The sequence below is a fragment of the Nycticebus coucang genome, chromosome 20, assembly GCF_027406575.1.
Source record: "Nycticebus coucang isolate mNycCou1 chromosome 20, mNycCou1.pri, whole genome shotgun sequence".
NCBI classification, from domain to species: Eukaryota; Metazoa; Chordata; class Mammalia; order Primates; family Lorisidae; genus Nycticebus; species Nycticebus coucang.
The window spans coordinates 34,679,577-34,705,033 of NC_069799.1; the positions used below are offsets into that span (position 1 = coordinate 34,679,577).

General features: G+C 41.4%; 2 protein-coding genes across 3 annotated transcripts in view; both read left to right on the forward strand.

Moving 5' to 3' along the window:
• Positions 1–25,457, forward strand: part of LOC128572304 (zinc finger protein 43-like) — a 505,819-nt gene that overhangs the window by 296,701 nt on the left and 183,661 nt on the right. The gene's annotated exons all lie outside the window — the stretch shown is intronic.
• LOC128572311 (60S ribosomal protein L23a-like) lies at positions 16,380–16,862 on the forward strand. The gene has a single exon (XM_053572134.1). It carries the CDS (start codon positions 16,380–16,382, stop codon positions 16,860–16,862), a length of 483 nt encoding a protein of 160 aa, XP_053428109.1.

Here is a 25,457-nt window from a genome sequence, read left to right on the forward strand (position 1 = left end):
AAGAAACTTCTAGGTCACTTAGGTGGGATAAGATATCAAATTAAATTACTTAATAACCCCGAAATACTGTTAGAAGTAATAGCTGGATGAACCCAGCCAATTCTGCTTCCTAACCTTAATCAAGAACAGCAATGTCTAGAGGTAATTGAACTCATTTCTAGCCAAGGAGACCTGTCAGACAACCCTTCTGAGGAGGTAGACTGGACTCCATGTACAGATGGAAGCAGTTACATTGAAAAAGGAACATGAAGGGCAAGTTACACAGCAGTGACTGCAGAAAGGCCAGTAGAAATGAAAACCCTTCCACCGGGACTCCGGCCCCAAAGCTGCACTAATTGTCCTAACCAGGACATTAAAAATGTCAAAAAGAAAAGCAGTAAACATTTACATGGAGTCCAAATTTTCTTACCTAATTCTTCCTACTTGAAAGGCTATATTGAAAAAATACCAACAGAAAAAAAAGATATTAAAAAGAGTTCAGAAGTTTTATAACTATTAAAAGCTGTCTTGCTTCCCCGCAAGGTGGCAGTCATGCATGTGCCAGGACACCACAAAAGACTTAATCCTGTGCCAACAGGAAACCAAAGGGCAACATTGGTAAAGCAAGCTGAAAGACTGACAGTAAAGACCACCTCAATGCACCCTCTAAATCAATCAGATTTCAATCCCCTATAAGAAAAGAAATAAAAAAGAAAACAGAAAAATTCCATGCTTAAAAAAAACGTTGACTCGGGTGGTGCCTGTGGCTCAAGGAGTAGTGTTCAAGCCTGGCCCTGGCCAAAAGTGCAAAAAAAAAAAAGTTGACTCATCAACAGCCAAGGACGGATCATGCTACCCAGAATTCTAACACTTCAGGTAATCAAACGACTCCATGAGATGACATATTCCTGAAAAAAAAAGACATTAACTGAGTTCCTTCCTCCATAAGTTGTAAATAGGCAACTCACCCAGATAATCAAAAATAAATACTAGAGTTGGGCAGTGCCTGTGGCTCAGTGAGTAGGGTGATGGCCCCATATAAGGAGGGTGGCGGGTTCAAACCCACCCCAGCCAAATTGCAACACAAAAACAGCTGGGTGTGGTGGGCGCCTGTGTTCCCAGCTACTCAGGAGGTTGAGACAAGAGAATAGCCTAAGCCCAAGAGTTGGGGGTTGCTATGAGCTGTGACGCCACAGTACTGTACCGAGGGCAACAAAGTAAGACTGTGTCTATAAAAATAAATAAATACATACCATACATACATACAGGTATTGCTTTGTACAAGAACCAACCCTCAAACAGACAACAGATCTAAAAAACACTCTGACTGGCTCAGGCACAGTGGTTATAGCGCTGGCCACATACAATGAGGGTGATGGGTTCAAATCTGGAATGGGCCAGCTAAACAACAATGAAAACTGCAACAAAAAAAATACCCGGGTGTTGTGGAGGGCACCTGTTGTCCCAGCTACTTGGGAGGCTGAGGCAAGAGAATCACCTAAGCCTAAGAATTGGAGGTTACTGTGAGTTATGACACAAGGGCACTCTACAGAGGGTGGCAAAATGCAAAATGTAGGGCAAAAAACAAAAAACAAAACAGGTATTGCCCCTTCAATTACTGTGAATGAACATAGCCCCTAAAAGCTGGTTCAAATTCAATCTTTTTTTTTTTTTTGTAGAGACAGAGTTTCACTTTATTGCCCTCGGTAGAGTGCCGTGACATCACACAGCTCACAGCAACCTCCAACTCCTGGGCTTATGTGATTCTCCTGCCTCAGCCTCCCGAGTAGCTGGGACTACAGGCGCCCGCCACAACGCCCGGCTATTTTTTGGTTGCAGTTTGGCCGGGACTGGGTTTGAACCCACCACCCTCGGCATATGGGGCCAGCGCCCTGCTCACTGAGCCACAGGCACCGCCCCCAAATTAAATCTTTACAAAGTTATTTATAAGAAACCCTTCCAGGCAGTCTCAATTCAAATGTCCAGGCAAGCCAAATATAATCTTGAAGTAAAAAAGTATGTACAAAAAATGCAGCAAGTTCTCTTTTAACAAGTTCTTATTCACAAGTTCTCTTTTCTCAGACTCCAGTCAACTCCTACAGAAAATTTATATCTCTTTTTCCCTGGTAACAAAGTCCAGCTCAAAACCTGGAAAGATCACCCTGAGAAAAACAGCTGATGTACAAGTAGGCTAGTCCAGAAGATGTTCTGCTGAGGACACCACAGCAGTGAAACTCGCAGGACTAGAAGCCTGGGACCACCACTCTCCTTAAGCTATATCTCACTCCAGAAGCAGCTGAGGCCCACAAAAACTAGACAGCCTCTCCTGGAGGAAGCACCAAGATGAGACTGAAAAAACACAATCCCCTGTCATCTTCCTCTTGAGACTACACATGGCTGTATGCTCACCCCACGACCTTGTCCAATTTCGATGAAATAAAAATGTAGAGATTGACTTATCCCAAAATGTCACAAATATGTCTGATTTCTGTCTTACTACAAGTCCTTATGCAGAACAGCTATTTACTTTATGCCTAATGGACTTGTGCACCAGCTAGAACTCATCAGATATTTCACACTTTCCCCATGTATCCACAAGGTTATCACATACTCAGATATTTATACTTAAAAGACAACTACTGTGAAGAAAAAGGATATATTCAGTAACTAGTAGTTACTGAAAACTGTAACTACTAGTCATAAATATATTAAGTTTAAAAGGTGAACATTCTGATACACTAACCTGAATAATTCCTTACTTAGGCTCGGCGCCCAAAGCACAATGCTTACGGCCCTGGACACATACACCAACGCAGGCGGGTTTGAACCCAGACCGGGCCAGCTAAACAACAATGACAACTGCAAAAAAAAATTAGCTGTGGGTTGGGCGGGTGCCTGTAGTCCCAGCTTACTTGGGAGGCTGAGGCAAGGGAATCGCTTAAGCCCAAGAGTTTGAGGTTGCTGTGAACTGTGATGCCACAGAACTCTATGGAGCGTAACATAGTGAGACTCTGTCTCAAAAAAAAAAAAAAAAAAAAAACAACGAAGAATAATTCCTTACTTAAATGTAACTTATCTTCCTTGGTACCTTATTCCAATAGGTACCCCGAATCTACCCTGAAGATAGTTCTTATTATATGAAGATAGTTGTTATATGACATCAGGCCTTTTCATATATCCCTGCTACAACAGAGGGAAACCTTGTTCGCTAAGATTAACCCATTTTCTATCCTGGGTACAAAACTGTAAGTCCAACCAGTCTAAAGTAATTTAAGATATTAACCTCCCTGAAAACTAACATAACCAACTACACCTTTTTAACCCTGCTAAATATACCACTTGAGCCATTTGTGTCATACTAACACTAGCTTTGGGACACAAACTGAAAATTAATCCATTGGCCTGTGCCATTGTCAAGGCCCTTAACACAACTTCTCGAGCCATAAATGCTCTGAGCATTGAATTAAAACAAGAAGGAAAAGCTATACTAGAAAAATCAAGCAGCCATTAATTACTTATTAAAACACAATCATAGATGTAAAATATTCAAAAATATATACTGTTTCAGTTTATCTAACAGTTTCTAATTCATCAAAAATAAGTTAAATGGTCTTGGCGCCCGTAGCTCAGTGGTTAGGGCACTGGCCACATGTACCCAGGTTCAAACCCAGCCAGGGCCTGTTAAACAAAAACAACAACAACAACAACAACAACAACAACAAATAGCTGGGCGTTTTGGTGGATGAACGTAGTCCCAGATACTTGGGAGGCAGAGGCAAGAGAATCACTGAAGCCCAAGAGTTTGAGGTTGCTGGGAGCTGTGATGCCACAGCACTCTACCAAGAATGACATAGTGAGACTCTGTCTCAAAAAAAAAAGTTAAATGTATAAAACACATACTTCAAACAATACAATGAACAAGATTTTGCAGAAAATCCAACACTTCCTATGTAACATATTGTCATAATTACCTAAATCCAAACCTTAATAGTTATTCTTATGTTACATATTATAAACTTCTTAATATGTTACAAAACACAATGTATTCCATGTATATGTACCTGCTGTTTCACAAGTTTCAAAAAACAAAATTATACAGCACAGCCTACATGTCAATTTAACTACTCATAACAATTACTTCCATTTGAAATCAATTTCACAGATAGGAATAAAATAAAATAAATAAAAGTGGAGAAATGTGGTAGACACAGACACCCTCATATCCTTTCTTAGCTATTTGTGAACTTAGAATGCCCTTTAAAATATAGGTAAAAGGGCCCGGTGCCGAGGCTCATGCCTGTAATCCTAGCACTCTGGAAGGCCAAGGGGGGTGGACTGCTTGAGCTCAGGGATTTGAGACCAGCCTGAGCAAAAAGGAGACCCCCACCTCCTCCACCCTGCCTCTACTAAAAACAGAAAAGTGGAGACAAGAGGATGTCTTGAGCTCAAGAGTTGGAAGTTGCTGTGAGCTATGAAGCCATAACACTCTACCCTGGGCCACAGCTTGAGAATGTCTCAAAAATAAAATGAAATAAATTAAAATTTTTTAAAAATTCAAAAAGAAAGGAACAGTAAGTCAGTCAAATAGGCCAAATCACAAATAGGCAACAAAGACAATCTTTTAAAAAACCGAGGAAGTCATCCGGCACTATAGAACAAGTTAATAGCATGTTAAATGTTTTTTTTGATGATTTTGTTTCATTAGTTTTTTCAATTGTTATATATATTTAACTTGCCTACATGTTGTTAATCAGATAAGTATAATATATTTTTAGTATACTTTTGAAATTATCCCCTATATAAATTATTAAAATTTACTCCATAGACAAAACATTTAAAAAATTACTGTCGCTGTTCCCCAGAATTACCAGCCTTTCCGAGAGTAAAGCCTTCCCACAATCATCTCCCTGTCTCCGTGTTTAACTACAAGGACAGGCAACAGAGCCACCTTCAGTTCAGCTACACCGTGAGACACCGCGTGACACCGCGCCCCACCCTAAATTTACGTTTAACAGGAGAATGGAGGGATTAGGGGCCCTACAGACTACAGTCCCTCCCATGAACAAGCCTCACACACCCAGCTGGGATTCTTCCCTGAAGACCCTTCCATTGTCACCAGGTAGATGGGACTAACAGCAGCTCACAGAGAGCTCTGGGCCCGGGTCCAAGTAACCACTCTAGGAAGGGGAGGAGCAACAGAGTCCCGGCTGCCTGCCTCACTCCACCCCTTGCTCATAGGAGTCTGAGGGCCAAGGAGTACCAGTGGCAAACTTCACTGTGAAGGCTGTAAAACTGAAGTGAAATTGCCCGTCCCGCCACAGCCACTTCCGGCTCCAACCACGCCCCTCCCCCTCTCAGGACACCCAGGCTCCTAGACTCACCATTTCCCAGCTTCTGAGATGTCCAGGTGTCCTCCCTACAGATCTCCAAGTACTTGCAGGTCACAGGGTGACAGAGGGTGCTGCAGACACACCCAGATGGTCCTAGAGTAGCAACAGTGCAAGACGGAACCTCAGCATTCGGTTTGAGAGACAAGGACTGTTTTGGATGTCAGGGCCTGCCTCCTTCCTTCCCGCTGTGCATCTCATTGGACGGTTCATATTATAGCATCTCTGATTGGATAAGGTCTCAGGCCCCACCTCTCTGTCCTTGAGTGAGAGCACTGCCATCCGACAAAAGTCTGAATGAGGCCAGAATGCTAACAGCTTCTTGACCACAGCACTTTTTTTTTTCCTTTTCCTTTTATTGATTAAGGTCAGGGACCATGACTTTGTTCATCTCGATATTCCAGGGCCACTGGATATATACTCTTGCCAAAGAGTGTCTGTTTCACAAATTTTGACTAAAGGAATAAAAGTCCATATACCAAGGGTGGCGGGTTCAAACCCAGCCCCAGCCAAACTGCAACAAAAAAATAGCTGGGCGTTGTGGCGGGTGCCTGTAGTCCCAGATGGTCGGGAGGCTGAGGCAAGAGAATCGCGTAAGCCCAAGAGCTGGAGGCTGCTGTGACTCCTGTGATGTCATGGCACTCTACCAAGGGCGGTAAAGCGAGACTCTGTCTCCACACACACAAAAAAATACAACAGTGACAACTACCACCAAAAAATAACCGGGCATTGTGGCGGGCACCTGTAGTCCCAGCTACCTGGGAGGCTGAGGCAAGAGAATCTCTTAAGCCCAGGAGTTTAAGGTTGCTGTGAGCTGTGATGCCATAGCACTCTACCCAGTGTGACAGCTTGAGGCTCTGTCTCAAAAAACAAATAAAAATACCATAGGAACAGACAGATACTCCAAAGCACTTTATTCTGAAAACCACAAGATAGAAAAAAAAAATACATAGAATTGAAAATAAAGCATAAAACAGGAGAATGATAATTTTCCTCAGTTTTCAGAGGAAAAGAAAAGATTGTGATATCTAACTGAAATTTTAGCTCTACTGGATATTCAGTAAGTTAAAACATATAAAAAGGAGATCTCACTTACAGAGTGCGATCCCTTCTGAGAAAAGAGGGTCAAATTTTAAAATGTTAGGAAGAAGCATAATATGATATTTTAGTGATGGTCAGCGTCTACCTATTGTATAACAAAGAACACCTTGGTTGATCAAAAAAGAAGACAACACCTAATGGATGATATTAAAAAACAAAAAGCCTTTCAAAGAAGGTGTCTTTTCATTTACATCAGAACTCATTTAAAAATGTGCAAAGTGCAAACAAATAAAAAAATAGAAATGTGCAAATAATATTTCTTTCTTTCTTTTTTTTTATTTTGTCTTTTTTTCTGAGATAAAGTGTCATGCTGTTGTCTACCAGTTGACAACCATGGCATCACAGTAACTTACAGCAACCTCAAACTCTTGGGCTCAAGTGATTCTCATGCCTCAGCTTTTCCATCTTTTCCACTACAGGTGCCCACCACAATGCCTGCCTATTTTTTTTTTTTTTTTGCAGTTTTTGGCCAGGGCTGGGTTTGAACCCTCCACCTCCGGCATATGGGGCCGGTGCCATACTCTTTTGAGCCACAGGTGCTGCCCTGCCTGCCTAATTTTTTTATGTTTTAGTAGAAATGATGTCTCCATTTTTCTCAGGAAGGTTTCAATTCCAGAGCTCCAATAATATACATATCTGGACCTCCCAGAGTGCTAGAATCACAAGTGTGACTCACAACACTGGGTTAAACATGTTTCTAAAACTTGGTTTAATGATATTAATAAGTAGAAAGTAAAACAAATTTAGAAAGACAAACCAGTAGAAGCCCAGGCAGGAAACTCATGCAGACATCAAAGGGGGAAATATGGTGGCCCAGACCAGTGAGGACCCAGTGGGAGTCATTAGGATTGCTCCCATGTTCTGTATATTTTGAAGTGTTTGTTATTAGTGTAACCGACTTCATAACTAAAATTTTATAATTCTCAAAGGTCTTTGTTCCCTCATAGTCCAAAAGAATTTTCAGTGTTCACATTATGACAGAAGCAGGCAGCTAAGTGGCCTTGACCTGATAGGAGTGAAACAAGTGAGTGTTACCTCAGCCCCACTAGCCCAGCAACTGCAGCCTTAGAGAAAGGAGAGAAGAGACAGAGAGCTCTCAGGGCAAATTGCTGAGCAGAACTTTGAAACTTTCTGTCCACTGATGCAATTTTTTTGAGCTTTTGCCAGGAATTTGAGAACCTCCTCACAGCCCTGAGATCACTGAAGAGCTTTACCCTGCCTGATTGTCCAAGATGAGTGATACAACAGCACAGATTGTGTTTAAGAGCCACTGAGCCTCCCCACAAGGCTAAAAGAATGAACAATATGAAGCCCTAGCTCATTATAATACTAAAATTCCCACTCTGGGGAGGGATGTGGCCACCATTTTTTGTTCATGGAATGTACGTACTACTATGATCCCTCACTGCCCCTGTGTGCCCTACACTCCACCCCAGACATATAATGGGGTTCCTGCCTCTTATCTATTATTCATTTTCAACTCCATAAAACCCCAATTGACACTGCTAATCAGAGAGGTGAATATGAGGTAGCCTGAGCCACACCCTCCCACTTGATGTATCTTCTGAAATAAATTGCTTTTGCCTGGACAATCCTCCTTGTCTCAGTAATTGGATATTTGTGGTGTGAACAACATGGAACCCCACTTGTGAGTTTGTTAACACCAGGTTTGCTGCACAATTGAAATAAAGATGATAGCCCAAGATTGATTAAGTCATTTGTTTTCTGCTAGTAAATGTGAACTTTTTGGTCTGGGCTAGATAAACATTAAGCCATGATAAAGAATTCTCAGGGCGGGGCAGAGCCTTTGACACAAGAAGTAGGGTGCCAGCCGCATATATGGGGGGTGGCAGGTTCAGGCCCAGCCCTGGCCAAAAACTGAAAAAAAAAAAAAAAAGAAATTATCATGGCGCCACCCATAGCTCAGTGGGTACGGTGGTGGCCATATACAACAAGGCTGGTGGATTCAAACATGGCCAGGCCTGCTAAAAAGACAATGAAAACTGCAACAACAGCAAAAGAAAAATAGCCAGGTGTTGTGCAGGGCACATGTAGTCCCAGCTACTTGGGAGGCTGAGGCAAAGAATCGCTTAAGCCCAAGAGTTCGAAGTTGCTGTGAGCTGTGATGTTACAGCACTCTACACAGGAGGAGAGCTTGAGACTCTGTCTCAAAAAAAAAAAAATTGTCCAAATACACTTAGTATAAAAAAGAAAAAATGAGTTGAAACCTTCAATATTTATAATACATAATTAAAGTTAAATGAGGGCAGCACCTGTGGCTCAGTGAATAGGGCCCCAGCCCCATATACAGAGGGTGGCAGGTTTGAAACCAGCCCTGGCCAAATTGCAACAAAAAATAGCCTGTTGATGCAGTGGGTGCCTGTAATCCCAGCTACTTGGGAAGCTGAGGTAAGAGAATCGCCTAATCCTAGGAGCTGGAAGTTGCTGTGAGCTGTGATGCAAAATCACTCTACCGAGGGTGACAAAGTTACACTCTCAAAAAAAAAAGTTAAATGAGGTCATGATGATGAAACTCTAATCCAAAAGGCCCAGTTGTTGTATGAAGGGGAAGGCTGGGTACCCATGGTTCAGTGGTTAGAGCACTGGTCACATTTTCAGGGGCTAGTGGGTTCACACCTGGCCCAGGTCCGCTAAACAACAAAAATAAAATGGCCGGGCATAGTGGTGGGTGACTGCAGTCCCAGCTACTCAGGAGGCTGAGACAAGAGAATTGCTTGAGCCCAAGAATTCGAGCTCACTATGAGCTATGACGCCATGGTACTCTACCAAGTATAACAAAGGAGACTCTGAAAGAAAAAAAGAAAAGGGAGAAGTAACATGAAGGTGTGTGTGCAGATATAGGTCACATAAAAAATGGCTAGGCATGGGCAGCGCCTGTAGTTCAGTGAGTAGGGTGCCGGTCCCATACAGCAAGGTTGGCAGTTCGAACCCGGCAAACAAACCGCAAAGAAAAAAAAAAATAGCCGGGTTTTGTGGCAGGCTCTTATAGTCACAGTTACTTGGGAGGCTGAGGCAAGAGAATCGCATGAGCCCAGGAGTTGGAGGTTGCTGTGAGTTGTGACACCATGGCACTCTACCCAGGGCAATAAAGTGAGACTCTGTCTCTTAAAAAAAAAAAAAAATGGGGCAGCGCCTGTGGCTCAGTCGGTAAGGCGCTGGCCCCATATACCGAGGGTGGTGGGTTCAATCCTGGCCCCCGCTGAACTGCAACCAGAAAATAGCTGGGCATTGTGGCGGGCGCCTGTAGTCCCAGCTGCTCGGGAGGCTGAGGCAAGAGAATCGCTTAAGCCCAGGAGTTGGAGGTTGCTGTGAGCTGTGTGATGCCATGGCACTCTACCAAGGTCCATAAAGCGAGACTCTGTCTTTACAAAAAAAAAAAAAAAATGGCTAGGCATGATGGGTCAGGCCTGTAAACCTAGTACACAGAGGGGATATAGTAAGAGGTGCATGAGCTCTTGAGTTCAAGACGTTAGCTTGAGTGAGAGTAAAACCCAATTTCTACCGAAAATTCAAAAATAAATCTTGGCTAAGTTCACGCTTCTAGTTTCACATACTTTGCAGGGTAAGGCAGCAGGATTGTTAGAGCCCATTGTTAGAGGCTGCTGTGAGCGAGGCTGATGCCATGGACTCTGGCATGTGTAAGAATGAGGCAATGCCTCAAGAAAAAAAAAAAAAAGGAAAAGAAAAGAAAACTTTGAGAGGAGAATTGTGGATTATGGTGATGTTCTTTTCCCAAGTGTCTATATATCAAACCATTTCTACCTTATCAGGTTATAAATTTGGGGTTTTGTTTTATGGAATTAGATAAGAAAATTTGGAGTCCATATATGTTTACTTTTTTTTTTGACAGAGTCTCACTTTGTTACCCTCAGCAGAGTGCCATGACAATCACAGCTCACAGCAACCTCCAACCCCTGGGCCAAGGCGACTCTCCCGCCTCAGCCTCCCGATCAGCTGGGACCCCAGGTGCCCGCCACAAACATCTGTCCATTTTTTTGCTGTAGTTTGGCAGGGGCCAGGCTTGAACCAACCACCCTCACATGGGGCCGGGGCCCTACCCACTGAGCCACAGGCGCCACCCCTGTTTTGTTTTGTTTTGTTTTCAAGACAGAGTCTCACTTTGTAGCCCTCAGTGGAGTGTCCTGGCCTCGTAGCTCACAGCAACCTCAAACTCTTGGGCTTAAGCAATCCACTTGCCTCAACCTCCCAAGTAGCTGGGACTACAGGTGCCCACCACAACTTCCTTATATTTTGAGAGACAGATCTTGATCTGGCTAACGCTGGTCTAAAACCTGAGCTCAGATAAACCACCCACCTCGGCCTCCTAGAGTGCTAGGATTACAGGCATGATCCACTCCACCCAGCCAAGTCTTTTCTTCCTTTCTTTTTTTTTTTTTTTTTAATTTATTGTTGGGGATTCATTAAGGGTACAAGAAACCAGGTTACACTGATTGCATTTGTTAGGTAAAGACCCTCTTACAATCGTGTCTTGCCCCGAAAAGGTGTGGCACACACCAAGACCCCACCCCCTCGCTCCTTCCCTCTCTCTGCTCTTCCTGTCTCCGCCCCTCCCTCCTTCTTTCACTCTCTGCTCTCCCCTTCCACCAACCCCACCGTGTCATTAATTGTCATTAATTGTCCTCATATCAAAATCGAGTACATAGGATTCATGCTTCTCCATTCTTTGCAGTTTTTGGCCAGGGCTGGGTTTGAACCTGCCATCTCCAGCATATGGGGCCAGCGCCCTACTTCTTTGAGCCACAGGCGCCACTGCATGCTTCTCCATTCTTGTGGTGCTTTACTAAGAATAATTGTTCCACTTCCATTCAGGTTAATAAAAAGGTTGTAAAGTCTCCATCTTTTTAAATGGCTGAATAGTATTCCATGGTATACATATACCACAGCTTGTTAATCCATTCCCGGGATGGTAGGCAATTAGGCTGTTTCCACATTTTGGTAATTGTAATTGAGCTGCAATAAACAGTCTAGTGCAAGTGTCCTTATGATAAAATGATTTTTTTCCTTCTGGGTAGATGCCCAGTAGTGGAATTGCAGGATCAAATGGGAGGTCTAACCTGAGTTCTTTGAGGGTTCTCCATACTTCCTTCCAAAAAGGTTGTATTAGTTTGCAGTCTCACCAGCAGTGCACAGTGTTCCCTTCTCTCCACATTGACGCCAGCACTTGCAGTTTTGAGATTTTGTGATGTGGGCCATTCTCACTGGGGTTAGATGGTATCTCAGGGTGGTTTTGATTTGCATTTCACTAATAATTAGGGATGAGGAGCATTTTCTCATACGCTTGCTAGCCATTCATCTGTCTTTAGAGAAGGTTCTATTCATGTCTCTTGCCCATTGATATATGGGAATGTTGACTTTTTTTCATGTGGATTAATTTGAGTTCTCTATAGATCCTAGTTATCAACCTTTTGTCTGATTCAAAATATGCAAATATACTTTCCCATTGTGTAGGTTGTTGATTTGTTTTGGTTGTTGTCTCCTTAGCTATACAGAAGCTTTCAGTTTAATGATGTCCCATTTTTTTATTTTTGTTGTTGCAATTGCCATGGCAGTCTTCTTCAGGAAGTCTTTCCCCAGGCGGATATCTTCCAGTGTTTTTGCTGTGCTTTCTTTGAGGATTTTTATTGTTTCATGCCTTCAATTTAAGTCCTTATCCACCTTGAATCAATTTTTGTGAGTGGAGGAAGGTGTGGGTCCAGTTTCAGTCTTTTACATGTAGATATCCAGTTCTCCCAGCACCATTTATTGAATAGGGAGTCTTTCCCCCAAGGTATGTTCTTGTTTGGTTTATTGAAGATTAGGTGATTGTAAGCTGTTAGTTTCATTTCCTGGTTATCTATTCAATTCCAAATATCTATGTCTCTATTTTTGTGCCAGCACATTGCTGTCTTGACCACTATGGCTTTGTAGTATAGCCTACAATCTGGTATGGTGATGCCCCCAGCTTTATTTTTATTACTAAGAACTGCCTTAACTATACAGGGTTTTTCTGGTTCCATACAAAATGCAGAATCATTTTTTCCAAATCTGGAAAGTATGATGTTGGTATCTTAACAGGAATGACACTGAATGGGTAGATTGCTTTGGGAAGTATAGACATGTTAACAATGTTGATTCTTCCCAGCCATGAGCATGGTATGTTCTTCCTATTTGTTAATATCCTCAGCTATTTTCTTTCTTAGGATTTCATAATTTTCTTTATAGAGGTCCTTCACCTCCTTTGTTAGCTATATTCCTAGGTATTTCCTTTTCTTTGAAGCTATGGTGAAGGGAGTTGTGTCCTTAATTAGCCTCTCATCTTGACTGTTATTGGTGTATACAAAGGCTACTGACTTGTGGACATTGATTTCATGTCCTGACACATTACTGCATTTTTTGATGACTTCTAGGAGTCTTGTGGTTCAGTCTTTGTGGTTCTCTAAGTATGAGATCATGTCGTCAGCAAAGAGGGAGAGTTTGAACTCCTCTTCTACTATTTGGATGCCCTTTATTTCCTTCTCTTGTGTAATTGTATTGGCTAGAACTTCCAATACTATGTTGAATAGTAATGGTGATAGAGGACAACCTTGTCTGGTTTCAGTTCTAAGAGGGAAGTGCCACTATGCCTATACTCTTCAGTGTTCTAATTAGAAAAGGATGCTGGATTTTATCAAATGCTTTTTCTGCATCTATTGAGAGGATCATCTGGTCTTTGTTTTTGCTTCTATTAATAGGGTGGATAACATTTATGGACTTGCATATGTTAAGCCAGCCTTGCATTCCTGGAATGAAACCTACCTGATCATAATGTATGACTTTTTTGAAGATAAGCTGTAATCTATTGGCTAGGATTTTGTTGAGAATTTTTGAATCTATATTCATGAGTGAAATTGGTCTGAAATTCTCCTTTTTAGTTGGGTCTTTTCCTGGTTTTGGTATCAGGGTGATGTTTGCTTCATAGAAATGTGTTAGGAAAGATTCCTTCTTCCTCAATTTTTTGGAATATTTTCTGCAGTAGAGGAATGAGCTCTTCCTTGAAGGTTTGATAGAATTCTGGTGTGAAGCCATCTGGACCAGGGCATTTTTTTGTTGGAAGATTTTTTTTATCGTTTCTTTAATTTCAGCTTGAAATTTGTCTGTTTAGGAGCTCTATTTCTTCCTGGCTAAGTCTAGGGAGAGGATGTGATTCCATTTATTGATCCATTTCCTTTTCATTGTCAAATTTAGGGGCATAGAGTTCTTGGTAGTCTTCAGAGATGATTTTTTATATCTCTGTGGCATCAGTTGTAATTTCCCTTTTATCATTTCTGACTGAGGTTACTAGAGATTTTACATTTCTAGTTAGTCTGGCCAAAGGTTTATCTATTTTATTTATTTTTTCAAAAAACCAACTCCTTGTTTCATTAATTATCTGAATGATTATTTTATTTTCAATATCATTGATCTATGATTTAATTTTGAATATTTCTTTTCTTCTACTGCATTAGGCACAGATTATTCTTCTTTTTCCAATTAGATAAGATGGCCTGTGATTTTTTTGATGCGCTTTCTGTTTTTCAAATGTAGGCATCTAACGTGATAAATTTTCCTCTCAAAACTGCTTTTGCAGTATCCCACAGGTTTTGGTAGCTTGTGTCTTCATTGTTGTTATGCTCAAGGAAGTTAATGATTTCCTGTTTTATTTCTTCCTGCACCCAACTGTCATTCAACTGTAGGTTGTTTAATTTCCATGCCTTTGCATGGAGTTGAATGTATTTGTTGGAGTTGAGTTCCACCTTTACTGCCTTGTGGTCTGAGAAGATACAAGGTAAAATTTCAATTCTTTTGATTCTATTGAGGTTTGTTTTGTGTCCTAGGATATGATTGATTTTGGAGAATGTTCCATGGGGTGGTGAGAAGAATGTATATTCTTTTGCTTTGCGATGGAGTGTTCTATATACGTCTATCAAGCACAGTTGTTCGAGGGTCTCATTTAAGTCCCTTATATCTTTGTTTAATTTCTGTTTAGAGGAACTATCCAGGTCTGTAAGAGGAGTGTTAAAGTCCCCTGTTGTTATGGTATTATACAATATCATATAGCTCAGACTGAGTAAGGTCTGTTTCAAAAATCTGGGAGCATTTAAATTGGGTGCATAAATATTTAGAATTGAAACATCTTCTTGTTGTATTTTTCCTTTGACCAATATAAAGTGACCATGTTTGTCTTTTTTGACTTTGGTTACTTTAATTCCACAGGTATCTGACAATAAGATTGCAGCTCCTCTTTTCTTTTGAATTCCATTTGCCTGAAAAATTGTCTTCAAACCCTTAACTCAGAGTTTTAATTTGTCGTTTGAAGCTAGGTGTGTTTTCTGCAACCAGAAAATGGATGGCTTGTGTTTTTTAATCCAGTCAGTCCATCTATGTCTCTTCAGTGGGGAATTCAAGCCATTAACTTTTATTGTGATAACTGATAAGTAGTAGTGTTCTATTCATCTTATTTTGTGAGGGTCCATTGCTTAGTTTTATCTTTTGCATCACTGTGGAAACTAGGTTCTATCCTTTAATTGCTGAGTTCTTACTTTGCTGTTGTTCCATTGTGATGGTCAGTGTGTAGAACAGGTTGATGTATTTCCTGTAGAGCTGATCTTGTTGTGGAGAATTTCCTCAATGTTTGTATATCAGTAAATGATTTAATTTCTCTGTCAATTTTAAAGCTTAGCTTAGCAGGATATAGAATTCTGGGCTGGAAATTATTCTGTTTAAGTAGATTAAAGGTAGATGACCATTGTCTTTTTGCTGAAAAAGTTTCACTGGGGTTTCATTTGCAGTCACCCTGATGGATGTGCTCCTGTAGGTCAACTGGCACTAATCCCTGGCATCTTGAAGAATCTTTTCTTTTGTTTTGAGTTTGGACAGGTTCATCACAATGTGTCTTGGAGAAGCTCGGTTAGAGTTGAGGTAACCTGGGGTCTGAAATCCCTCTGAAAGGAGTGTGTCATACTCTTTGGTGATATTTGGGAAATTTTCCTTTATAATGTTCTCTAGTATGGATTCCATGCCCTGGGGCATTTTTCTTCCCCTTCTGGGATACCTATAACTTGTATGTTTGAACACTTCATAAAGTCCCATAATTCTGTCAGGGAACATTCTGTTTTCTCTCTCTTCTTTTCTGCCTCTTTAACTATGAGAGTTATCTCAAGAGCTTTGTCTTCTACCTCCAAAATTCTTTCTTCTGCATGGTCTAATCTGTTGTTGATACATTCCATTGCATCTTTAAGTTCCCTAATTGACTACTTCAGTTCCTTCAGCTCCGCTATATCCTTTCTATATTCTTCATATCATTCATCTCTTATTTGATTCTGTTTTCGGATTTCCTTTTGGTTATTTTCCATCTATTTATCTGCAGTTTCCTGCATTGTTTCCATCATTTCCTTTATTGTTTTCATCATCTATATTCTAAATTCCCTTTCTGTCATTTCTAACATTTCTTTATAGGTGGAATCCTCTGCAGTAGCTACCTCATGGTCCCTTGGTGTGTGTGGGGAGGTGCACTGGACTGGTTTTTCATGATGCCAGTAGTTTTCTGATGAGTCTCCCTCATGAATGATTTCTTTTACCTGTTTCCTTGTCCAATTTTCCTTTCACTTTCTCTTACTCTTTAAGTTTCTGTGCCTCTGGACTAGGGTTTCAATGAGTCCTTTGGTTCCAGGAGCAGAAGGATGAGAAGATTAAAGAGCAAGACAGGAAAAAAATAAAGAAAAAAAAAGAGAAAATAGAGAAAGGAGAGTGAGTGGGTAAAAGGGAATATTGACAAAAAGAAGAGTGGCACAGAAATGTGGAGACAGGAGCAATATAGGTGTATAGTAGGGTACTTTGACTCTATCTTAAAAACCCCCAACCTCTTTTCACAAGATGACACAGAAAGGGAAGAAGGAAGCTCCTGCCCCTTCCAAAGCTGAAGCCAAAGCAAAGGCATTGAAGGTCAAGAAGGCAGTGCTAAAAGGCATCCACAGCCACAAAAAAAAAAAAAAAAAGAAGAAGATTCATACACCAACCACTTTCAGGCAGCCAAAGACTCTGAGGCTCCAGAGGGAGCCTAAATATCCTTGGAAGAGCACCCCCAGGAGAAACAAGCTTGACCACTATGCAATCGCCAAGTTCCCCCTGACCATTGAGTCTGCCATGAAGAAGATACAAGACAACAACACACCTGTGTTCATTGTGGATGTCAGAGCCAACAAGCTCCAGATCAAACAGTCTGTGAAGAAGCTTTATGACATTGATGTGGCCAAGGTCAACACCCTAATCAGGCCTGATGGTGAGAAGAAGGTATATGTTCAGCTGGCTCCTGATTTTGATGCTTTGGATATTGTCAACAAAATTGGGATCATCTAAACCAAGTCCAGTTGACCTATTCTAAATATATATCTTTTCACCAAAAAAAAAAAAAAAAAAAACAAACCTACCTATGACGGTGCCAGTTTGGGTGGTTCCCTTGAGGACTGCAGCTCTTTGCTAGCCCATTCGGACACAGTACGTACCTCCACCAAGTAGACAGGAAAGGCAAAAATGCTATAGATCAAACCATAACAAGCAAACAGAAAACTCTACAGGATAAAATTTGGGGAAAAACCACATAATAGGGGTAGAAACACTAGCAAAAATGAAATTCTAATTGTTGAAACAGTCAACAATGGGCAATTATATTTAAACCAGAAAAATGAAGAAAGAAAAGAAAGAGAAAAAAAAGAAAGGAAAAATCTATAGGGAAAATGTTGAAATTAAAAACAAAAAATCCACAAAAAACAAAACCAAAAGCAAAGCAGTATATATATATCTTGCTGGATATTGTCTGAGCAACAGGTGATCTTCTGGGGTATGAGATATTAATCACAGTGCTGGTACAGCTGTACAAGATGGAGACTGGAGACCTCTGCTGAATTCTTAAATCTAGCAGGGGGAGACCCTAAATCTCTCCTCTGCCCACTTAAAAGGCACTTTAAACTGTGAATCTTGGCTAAGCAGAAGATTTCCCAGAAAAGCACTTATCACTGGGATCACTTCTGAAGTGGCTATCCTCTTATACAGTGTGCCAAAACCGGTCTCACTCTATGCCCCTGATGGCTAAGGCTGTAAGGTATATCAGTTCCTACCCTTAGGCTACTCAGTCACTAGATTACTTGCTTCCGCCCAATCCTTGCCCTGCAAACCTGAGGGCAGAGCTTACTGGGGCAGCTCCATCTGGCTCAGTGGCTCAGTCTTAGGCCCTAGACAACATTTAAAGTTCTCTGCACTCTTTCCCAAGTTCTCCCAAGGTAATTCAACTGCGTGCCAAGTCCAAAAAACCAAGACAGCTCACAGGTGAGGCCTTTCCAGTTTGCAATCTCACTGCTGCTGTACTTACAGCTGCCGGTGGATTAGACCAAATGAACACACACAAACACTTGCCAGTTCTCCACTGCTTTTGTCCTACTCATGGGGTCTCACCCTGAGGTGAGTGGAAAGGGATAAACAAAACATCAGCCTGTGAGCACAGGAACTTTAAAATACACAGGGGTTTGTATTTTACCTTCTTCGATTCTTTTTTTTACAGAGTCTCTAGCTGTCGCCCTGGGTAGAGTGCCCTGGCATCATAGTTCAAAGCAACCTCCAATTCCTGGGCTCAAGCAATCCTCTTGCCTCAGTTTTTCCAATTTTTTAGTAGGGGCGTGGTTCTCTCTTTTTGCTTAGGCTGGTCTCGAAACCGTGAGCTCAGGTGATCCACTGCCTTGGCCTCTCAGAGTGCTAGGATTGCAGGGTTGAGCCACAGCACCCAGCAAACAATAGCTTCTTTACTGTGATAGAGAAAGACAGCTACCCAACAATCACCCATCCCAGCATCAGAAAGTGGACCTTGTTCTGAAGCTGAAGTGTGTCTATCAGACTGAAGCAGTTCCAGACAGTCAGTGCTTGTTCAGGGATTTCACAGTATCTCGAAGGTGTGATCCGTTCTTCAGGAGAGGCCAATGTCACTTCTAGTGCATGTCTCTAGTAGTGAGGGCATGGTCAGAGCAGAGGCCCCTTCCTGAGCCATTTCCTACTCCCAGTACCCATAGTCATAATGAGGGAAGGGCTTGGGCCTGCTGTCTCTTTGCCTGAGCTTCTAGAGGAACTTGGTCCCTGACAACCTTTTGCCATAGTGGTAGCAACCATTTGAAAAGCTTCCTTCTGCTCTTGGAACCTACTGCTGGCAAGGCTTTCTTTCACTGTCTGCTCATCCCTATTCTCCTTATCAACACTTTAAGCATCTGGTTTAACATTCTTCTTGTCAAGCCTGAGGCACCTTGTTAAGCTTTTGATTATCAGGGCTAAGTGGGGGTAAAGTATATTGTGGAGATGAAGAAAAAAGGACATGGAGCAGTGGCAGGTAAAGATACATTTCCTGAAAAGCAGAGATAGTGAGAGAGACGCAGAAGTAATAAGTAATGATAAGTCATATGCACCAGCCAGAGTGAATTCACAACGTCTATGTTCCAATAGCTTATCTTTGCTGTAGATGCATACTTTCCTCCCTGATTTCGGCACCAAAACTCTTGTTTCCCCTGGTTTTTGTTCCAGCTGCCAAAGAATGGTTGCTGGTACCAAGACAATGGAACAAATGAGCAGATCAGGTAGACACAAGTATGCAAAAGGTCAAAGTTTATTAAAAGACAGTACCCTACAGAGAAGAAACATCTACCTTCTTGCAGAAACTATAGATACCTTACTTGTATGCATGCTTCATGCAGACGACCTTGGGTTTAGTAAGATTTTTCCCTTTTATGCTGATTTTAAAATTCTGTGTTAAGTGGTATGGGGAAAAATATTCATGATTTTTCCTGGAAAGCAATAAAACTTCCAAAATGGAGTGTCGGTGCCACTGTGGCACCTCGTCACCCTTGTTGGTGCTGCTGTGGCACCCCAAAACCTTGCGAAGGAAACAGCCAGGACACGGATTAAAAGTACAATGCTTGTAAGAGTTAGATTCCCCATAGGTCCAGGGAAGCCCCAAGGAACCTTTGCTGTGGCCTTTTATTAAAACATTATGCAACAGGTGTGGGGAGCCCATGCACCAAGATCACTGTGCTTAATGGTCAATACGTGCTCTTTCCCTAGGGCTGGACTCCCACTCTGAAGCCCCACAATTGTTCAATGTCCAACACCTGCTTGCTAACGAGGGACTGATCTTATCTCATTAAAGCATTCAGTTGCTTGAGTCTTGTCTCCAGGCTGCAAGACATCTCCATGCCAGCTAGGAGATTGTCCCGCTGGGCGAACCCATGACTGTACGTACAAGCCTGGTGCTCAGTCTCTCACAGGAGAGTCCTTCCATTTTCTATTACTGTGAGGCAATGCCCAGAAGTTGTCATTGTATTTGTAAAGTATGATAGAACTGGTGTAAATTTTACTATGTTAATGGCAATGGGTCACTTGAAACTATAGATACCATACTTGTATGCATGCTCCAAAGAACTATATTTGTGGTCTTGGTCATTATCTCCACCAGGTGGCACATCTACTTCTGAAACTCATTTTTGTAGAGCAAATATCTGATCAGTTTCTGGAAGCCTTTTTTTGTGTGGGTGTGTGAGAGTCTTACTTTGTCACCCTCAGTAGAAGGCCTTGGCATCATAGCTCACAGCAACCTCAAACTCTTGGGCTCAAGTGGTTCTCTTGCCTCAGCCTCCTGAGTACCTGGGACTACATGTGCCCACCACAACAACTGGCTATTTTCAGAGATGAGGTATTGCTCTGGCTCCGGATTGTCTCAAACCTTTAAACTCTGGCAATGCACACAGCTAGGTCTCCCAATGGAAGCCTTCTTGAAATGCTAGCTTTTTTTCTTGGAAGACCCCTCTGGTAAATTTGTTCCTCTTACTATCAAAAAGGGTCTCCTAGAATCATCTGCCCCTGTCTCTCCTTAGTCCTAACTAACAGGATAAACACAATTTTAAGGCTTTCAGACATGATTGATATTTGAAGAGTATTTCTTTCTTTCTTTCTTTCTTTTTTTTATTTTTTTGCAGTTTTGGGCCGGGGCTGGGTTTGAACCCTCCACCTCCAGCATATGGGGCCTGCTTTCTACTCCGTTCAGCCACAGGCACCACCTGAAGAGTATTTCTTTGATATGAATTACAATTAGAAAAGCATGAGAAATATTTAAAGACATTGTCACACTCTTCACATACATCGAATTTCTCTATGAATTCTGTTATGTACTGAAATGTGTCAGTACATGTGTAGGGTTAGAGGATTCAACATTTTCTTCACATCTGTAGGGTTTTTCCCTATTACAAATTTTCCATATATAAAATGGTTTGAGCACAAGAGAAACACTTGTCAAGTTCTTCACATTTGTAGAGTTTCTCTCTAACATGAATTCTATTAGGTAAAGAAAACTGTGACTACTGGCATATGGCTTTGCCACATCTTCATATTGTTACCATTTTTCTCTGGTATGATTTCTCTTATGTTTACTAAGGGTTAAAGACCAACTAAAACCTTTGCCACACTGTTCACATTCATAGAGATTTTTCTCCAATATGAGTTTTTTTTTTTTTTTTTAAAGACAGAGTCTCAGTATGTGGTCCTTGTACAGTGTCATGGCATCACAGCTCCCAGCAACCTCTTGGGCTTAAGCAATTCTTTTCCCTTAGCCTCCCAAGTAGCTGGGACTACAGGTGCCCACCATAACACCTGGCTATTTTTTGGTTGTAGTTGTTTAGTTGGCCAGGGCCGGGTTCCAACCCATCACCCTTGGTGTATGTGGCTGGTGCCATAACCACTGTGCTACAGGCACCAAGCCTCCAATATGAACTCTCATATGTGTAATAAGATTTGAGCTTCAGTTAAAGGTATTGCCAGACTGTTCACATTTGTAAGGTTTCACTTCAGAATGATTTATTTTATGTCTAGAAATGTTCACCTAGTGATTAAAGGCTTTGTCACATTGTTGACATTTGAAAGATTTGTCTCCCGAATGAATTCTTTCATGTCTAGAAATGTATGAGTACCGGTTAAAGACATTGCCACATTCTTGATATTAGTAGGATTTCTCTTCAGAATGCTTTTTTTATGTGTGGAAAGATTTGAGTATTGGTGAAAGGCTTTGCCACATTCTTGAGATTTGTAGGATTCTCTCAAGAATGAATTCTTTCATGAGCAGAAAGATGTGAATTCTGATTAAAGCCTTTGCCACATTGCTGACATTTGTAGGATTTTTCTCCAGAATGAATTCTTTGATGTTCAGTAAGTTTTGAACTACAGTTAAAGGCTTTGCCACACTGTTGACATTTGTAGGGTTTCACTCCAGAATGAATTCTTTGATGGGTAGGAAGGGTTGAACTAACATTAAAGGATTTGCCACATTCCCCACATTTTTAGGGTTTCTCTCCAGAATGAATTCTTTTATGTACAGAAAGTCCTGAGTATTGCTTAAAGGCTTTGCCACATTGTTGACATGTGTAGGGTTTCTCTCCAGAATGAATTCTTTGATGTACAGAAAGGTGTGAGTGGTGGGTAAAGGCTTTGCCACATTGTCGACATTTGTAGGGTTTCTCTTCAGAATGAGTTTTTTTATGCATAATAAGGCATGAATAGTGATGAAAGTCTTTGCCACACTGTTGACATTTGTAGGGTTTCTCTCCAGAACGAATTCTTTGGTGAACATAAAGGTTTGAGTAACGTTTAAAGGCTTTGCCACATTCTTGACATTTGAAGGGTTTATCTCCAGTATGAATACTTTTATGTGCAGAAAGGCTTGAGTACCAGTGAAAGGCTATGCCACATTCTTGACATTTGAAGGGTTTTTCTCCAGAATGAATTCTTTCATGTGCAGAAAGGTGTGAGTACCGGGTAAAGGCTTTGCCACATTGTTGACATGTGAAGGGTTTCTCTCCAGAATGAATTCTTTGATGTACAGAACGGTGTGAGTCCCAGGTAAAAGATTTGCCACATTCTTCACATTCGTAGAGTTTCTCTCCAGAATGAATTCTTTCATGTGCAGAAAGGTGTGAGTACCAGGTAAAGGATTTGCCACATTCTTCACATTTGTAGGGTTTCCCTCCATTATAAATTCTCTTCTTGTTAGAATATTTTGAACTATGGCTAAGACATTTCCCATAATTTTCACACTGGTAGAGTTCTTCTACAGTATGAAGTCCACTGTGAGTAAACAGGCTTGAGCAACATTTAAAGACTTTGCAACATCCTTTACATTTGTACTGCTTTTCCACAAAATGAATTATTTTATGATTTCTAATGCATGAGCATAGGTTTAAGGTTTTCTCATATTTTATACACCCAAAAGGTTTGTTATGTATTATCTTATGTGTACTTAGATTTGATAATTTTTTGATGACTTTCAAACACTTACTGAATTCATAGATTTTGCCATGAGGAGCTTTTAGATATTTGTCAAGTCCACTATAAACATACTTTCTGGTACATACACTCATACACCCTTTCCCAATCTTTTGTTAATTTTAAATTTTCAGGGCCATAGTTTTCATATCTTCTTAGGATTATCTTTGGGAAGAAAGTATTTATACCCAGGTCTTGTGAATGGTCTTCAGTAGAATGATTAGATGTAGCTGAAAGAAATTTAAAAATATAAAATTATGCCAAGCACATTAGGAAGAGGGCATAATACAGTACACGGGACCTAATAATTTTGAAGATACATACATGTAACGAATACACCCTGCTGTTTTTGGAAATTATAAAAACCAAGTAAGAATTTGCAGCCCATCAGGTGACCAAAATGTTAAGAGGCACATACAGGATGACACAGTGGCTCAAGTTTGAAGTCGTAGTACTCTGGGAGACTAACGTGGGTGGATCATTTCAAAACAGACCTTGGAGGGTATCTTGAGCAAGACTGATACACCATTGGAACCAAAAATCCACACTGACATTGTTGTGAGGTCTGATGCCATACCATTCTACTTGTTGGGACTCTGTCTCAACAATTTCTAAGCCCATAAAATAAGAAAGAAAACACAATAATGATGAAAATCACAAAGTATGGGAACAAAAGTTTGTCCTATTTACACACTACACACGTAACCCTATCTTAACACAGCATGCTGAATATGAAAGTAAACCTTTAAATCCCAGGTTTCTCCTGAAGAAAAAGAGTGACACCTGTGTTAATCCTGCCTGCTTTTGAGGGCTTTTACAAAATAAAGTTTCTGACCTCTATAAAGAACATTGCTAAAAGGAATGGTGCTATAGTTTACAAGACAGAGTGTGGGTGCTGAAACCAAAGGTGAAATATTGTCACGCTTGGAGGAGGGATGTGGCGTTATAGCTCACAGCAACCTCAAACTCTTGGACTCAAGCAATTCTCTTGGCTCAGCCTTCCAAATACGCTGGAACTACAGTCTCCCACCACAACATTCAGCTATTTTTAGAGATAGAGTTTGACTCTTGCTTAGGCTGGTCTCAAACCTGAGAGATCAAGCAATTCACCCATCACGGCCTTCGAGAGTGCTAGGATTATAGGCATGAGCCTCTTCACCTGGCATGAAAGAAGAATTTTTAAAAAGAAAATTTAGTGGGCGGCACCCATAGCTCTGTGGGTAGGATGCCAACCACATACACCAAGGCTGGCAGGTTCAAACCTGGCCCAGGCCAGCTAAAACAACAATGACAAGCACAACAACAAAAAATAGCTGGGCATTATGTCGGGCCTCTGTATTCGTGGGAAGCTGAAGCAAGATAATTGCTTAAGCCCAAGATTTTGAGGTTGCTGTGAGCTGTGACACTAGGGCACGCCACCAAGGGTGACAGCTTGAGACTGTGTCTGAAAAAATTTAGTTGCTGCCAGTTTGAAATATAGAAAAAAAAGTATAATTACCATGGTAGGTACAATAAAATAGCTATTAAAAACACACTCAAATAATTTCAGACACAAATCACTGAGACACAAAGACATGAGAAGTAGGGATAGCTGCAAGAATCAGAGATGACAATAAATTGGCAACAGTAAGTCCTTTTCTTTCTTTCTTTCTTTTTTTTCTGAAACAGAGCATTACTATGTTGCCCTCGGTAGAGTGTCGTGGCATCACAGCTCACAGCACCCTCAAACTCTTGGGCTTCAGTGATTCTCTTAGGTCACCCTCCCAAGTAGCTGGGACTATAGGTGTCTGACACAAAGCCCAGATTTTATTTTAGTTGCACTTGTCATTGTTGTTTAGCTGGCCCGGGACGGATTTGAACTGCCATCCTGGGTGTATGTGGCTGGCCCCCTAACCACTGTGCTATGGGAACTGAGCCTAAGTCATTCTGTTTCAAAAAATTCTGTGAACGATCATCAACTAAACATCCACAATCAAAAGTCAGACACTGAGGTTGGGCACAGTGGCTCATGCCAGAGCTCACAGGTTCGAGACCAGTCTGAGCCAGAGCAAGACTCCATCTCTATAAATATCTGGGCATTGTGGTAGGCACCTGTGGTCCCAGCTATTTTGGAGGCTGAAGCAAGAGAATCTCTTAAGCCCAGGAATTTGAGGTTGCTGTGAGCTATGATGCCATAGCACTCTACCAAGGGCAAGAAAATGAGATCTGTCTACAGAAAAAAAAAAAATAATAAGTGGCTAATGGCTATAATCCTAGCACTCTGGGAGGCCGAGGCAGATGGATTACTTGAGCTCATAGGTTTAAAATCAGCCTCAGCTAGAGCTAGAATACATCTCTAAAAACAGCCAGGCGTTGTGCTTGGCGCCCGTAGTCCCGCCTACTCAGGAGGCTGAGGCAAGAAAATCACTTGAGCACAAGAGTTTGAGGTTGCTGTGAGGTATGACGCCATGGCACTCAACGCCAGAGCAACTGAGTGAGACTCTGTCTCAAAATAATAATAATAATAATGATAAATAATATAGACCCAACAAGTACAGAACTCTCTACTCAAAAGTAGCAAAAGATGGCTGGCCTACCACTCTGAGAGGATGTGGCAGGTGGATTCCTTGA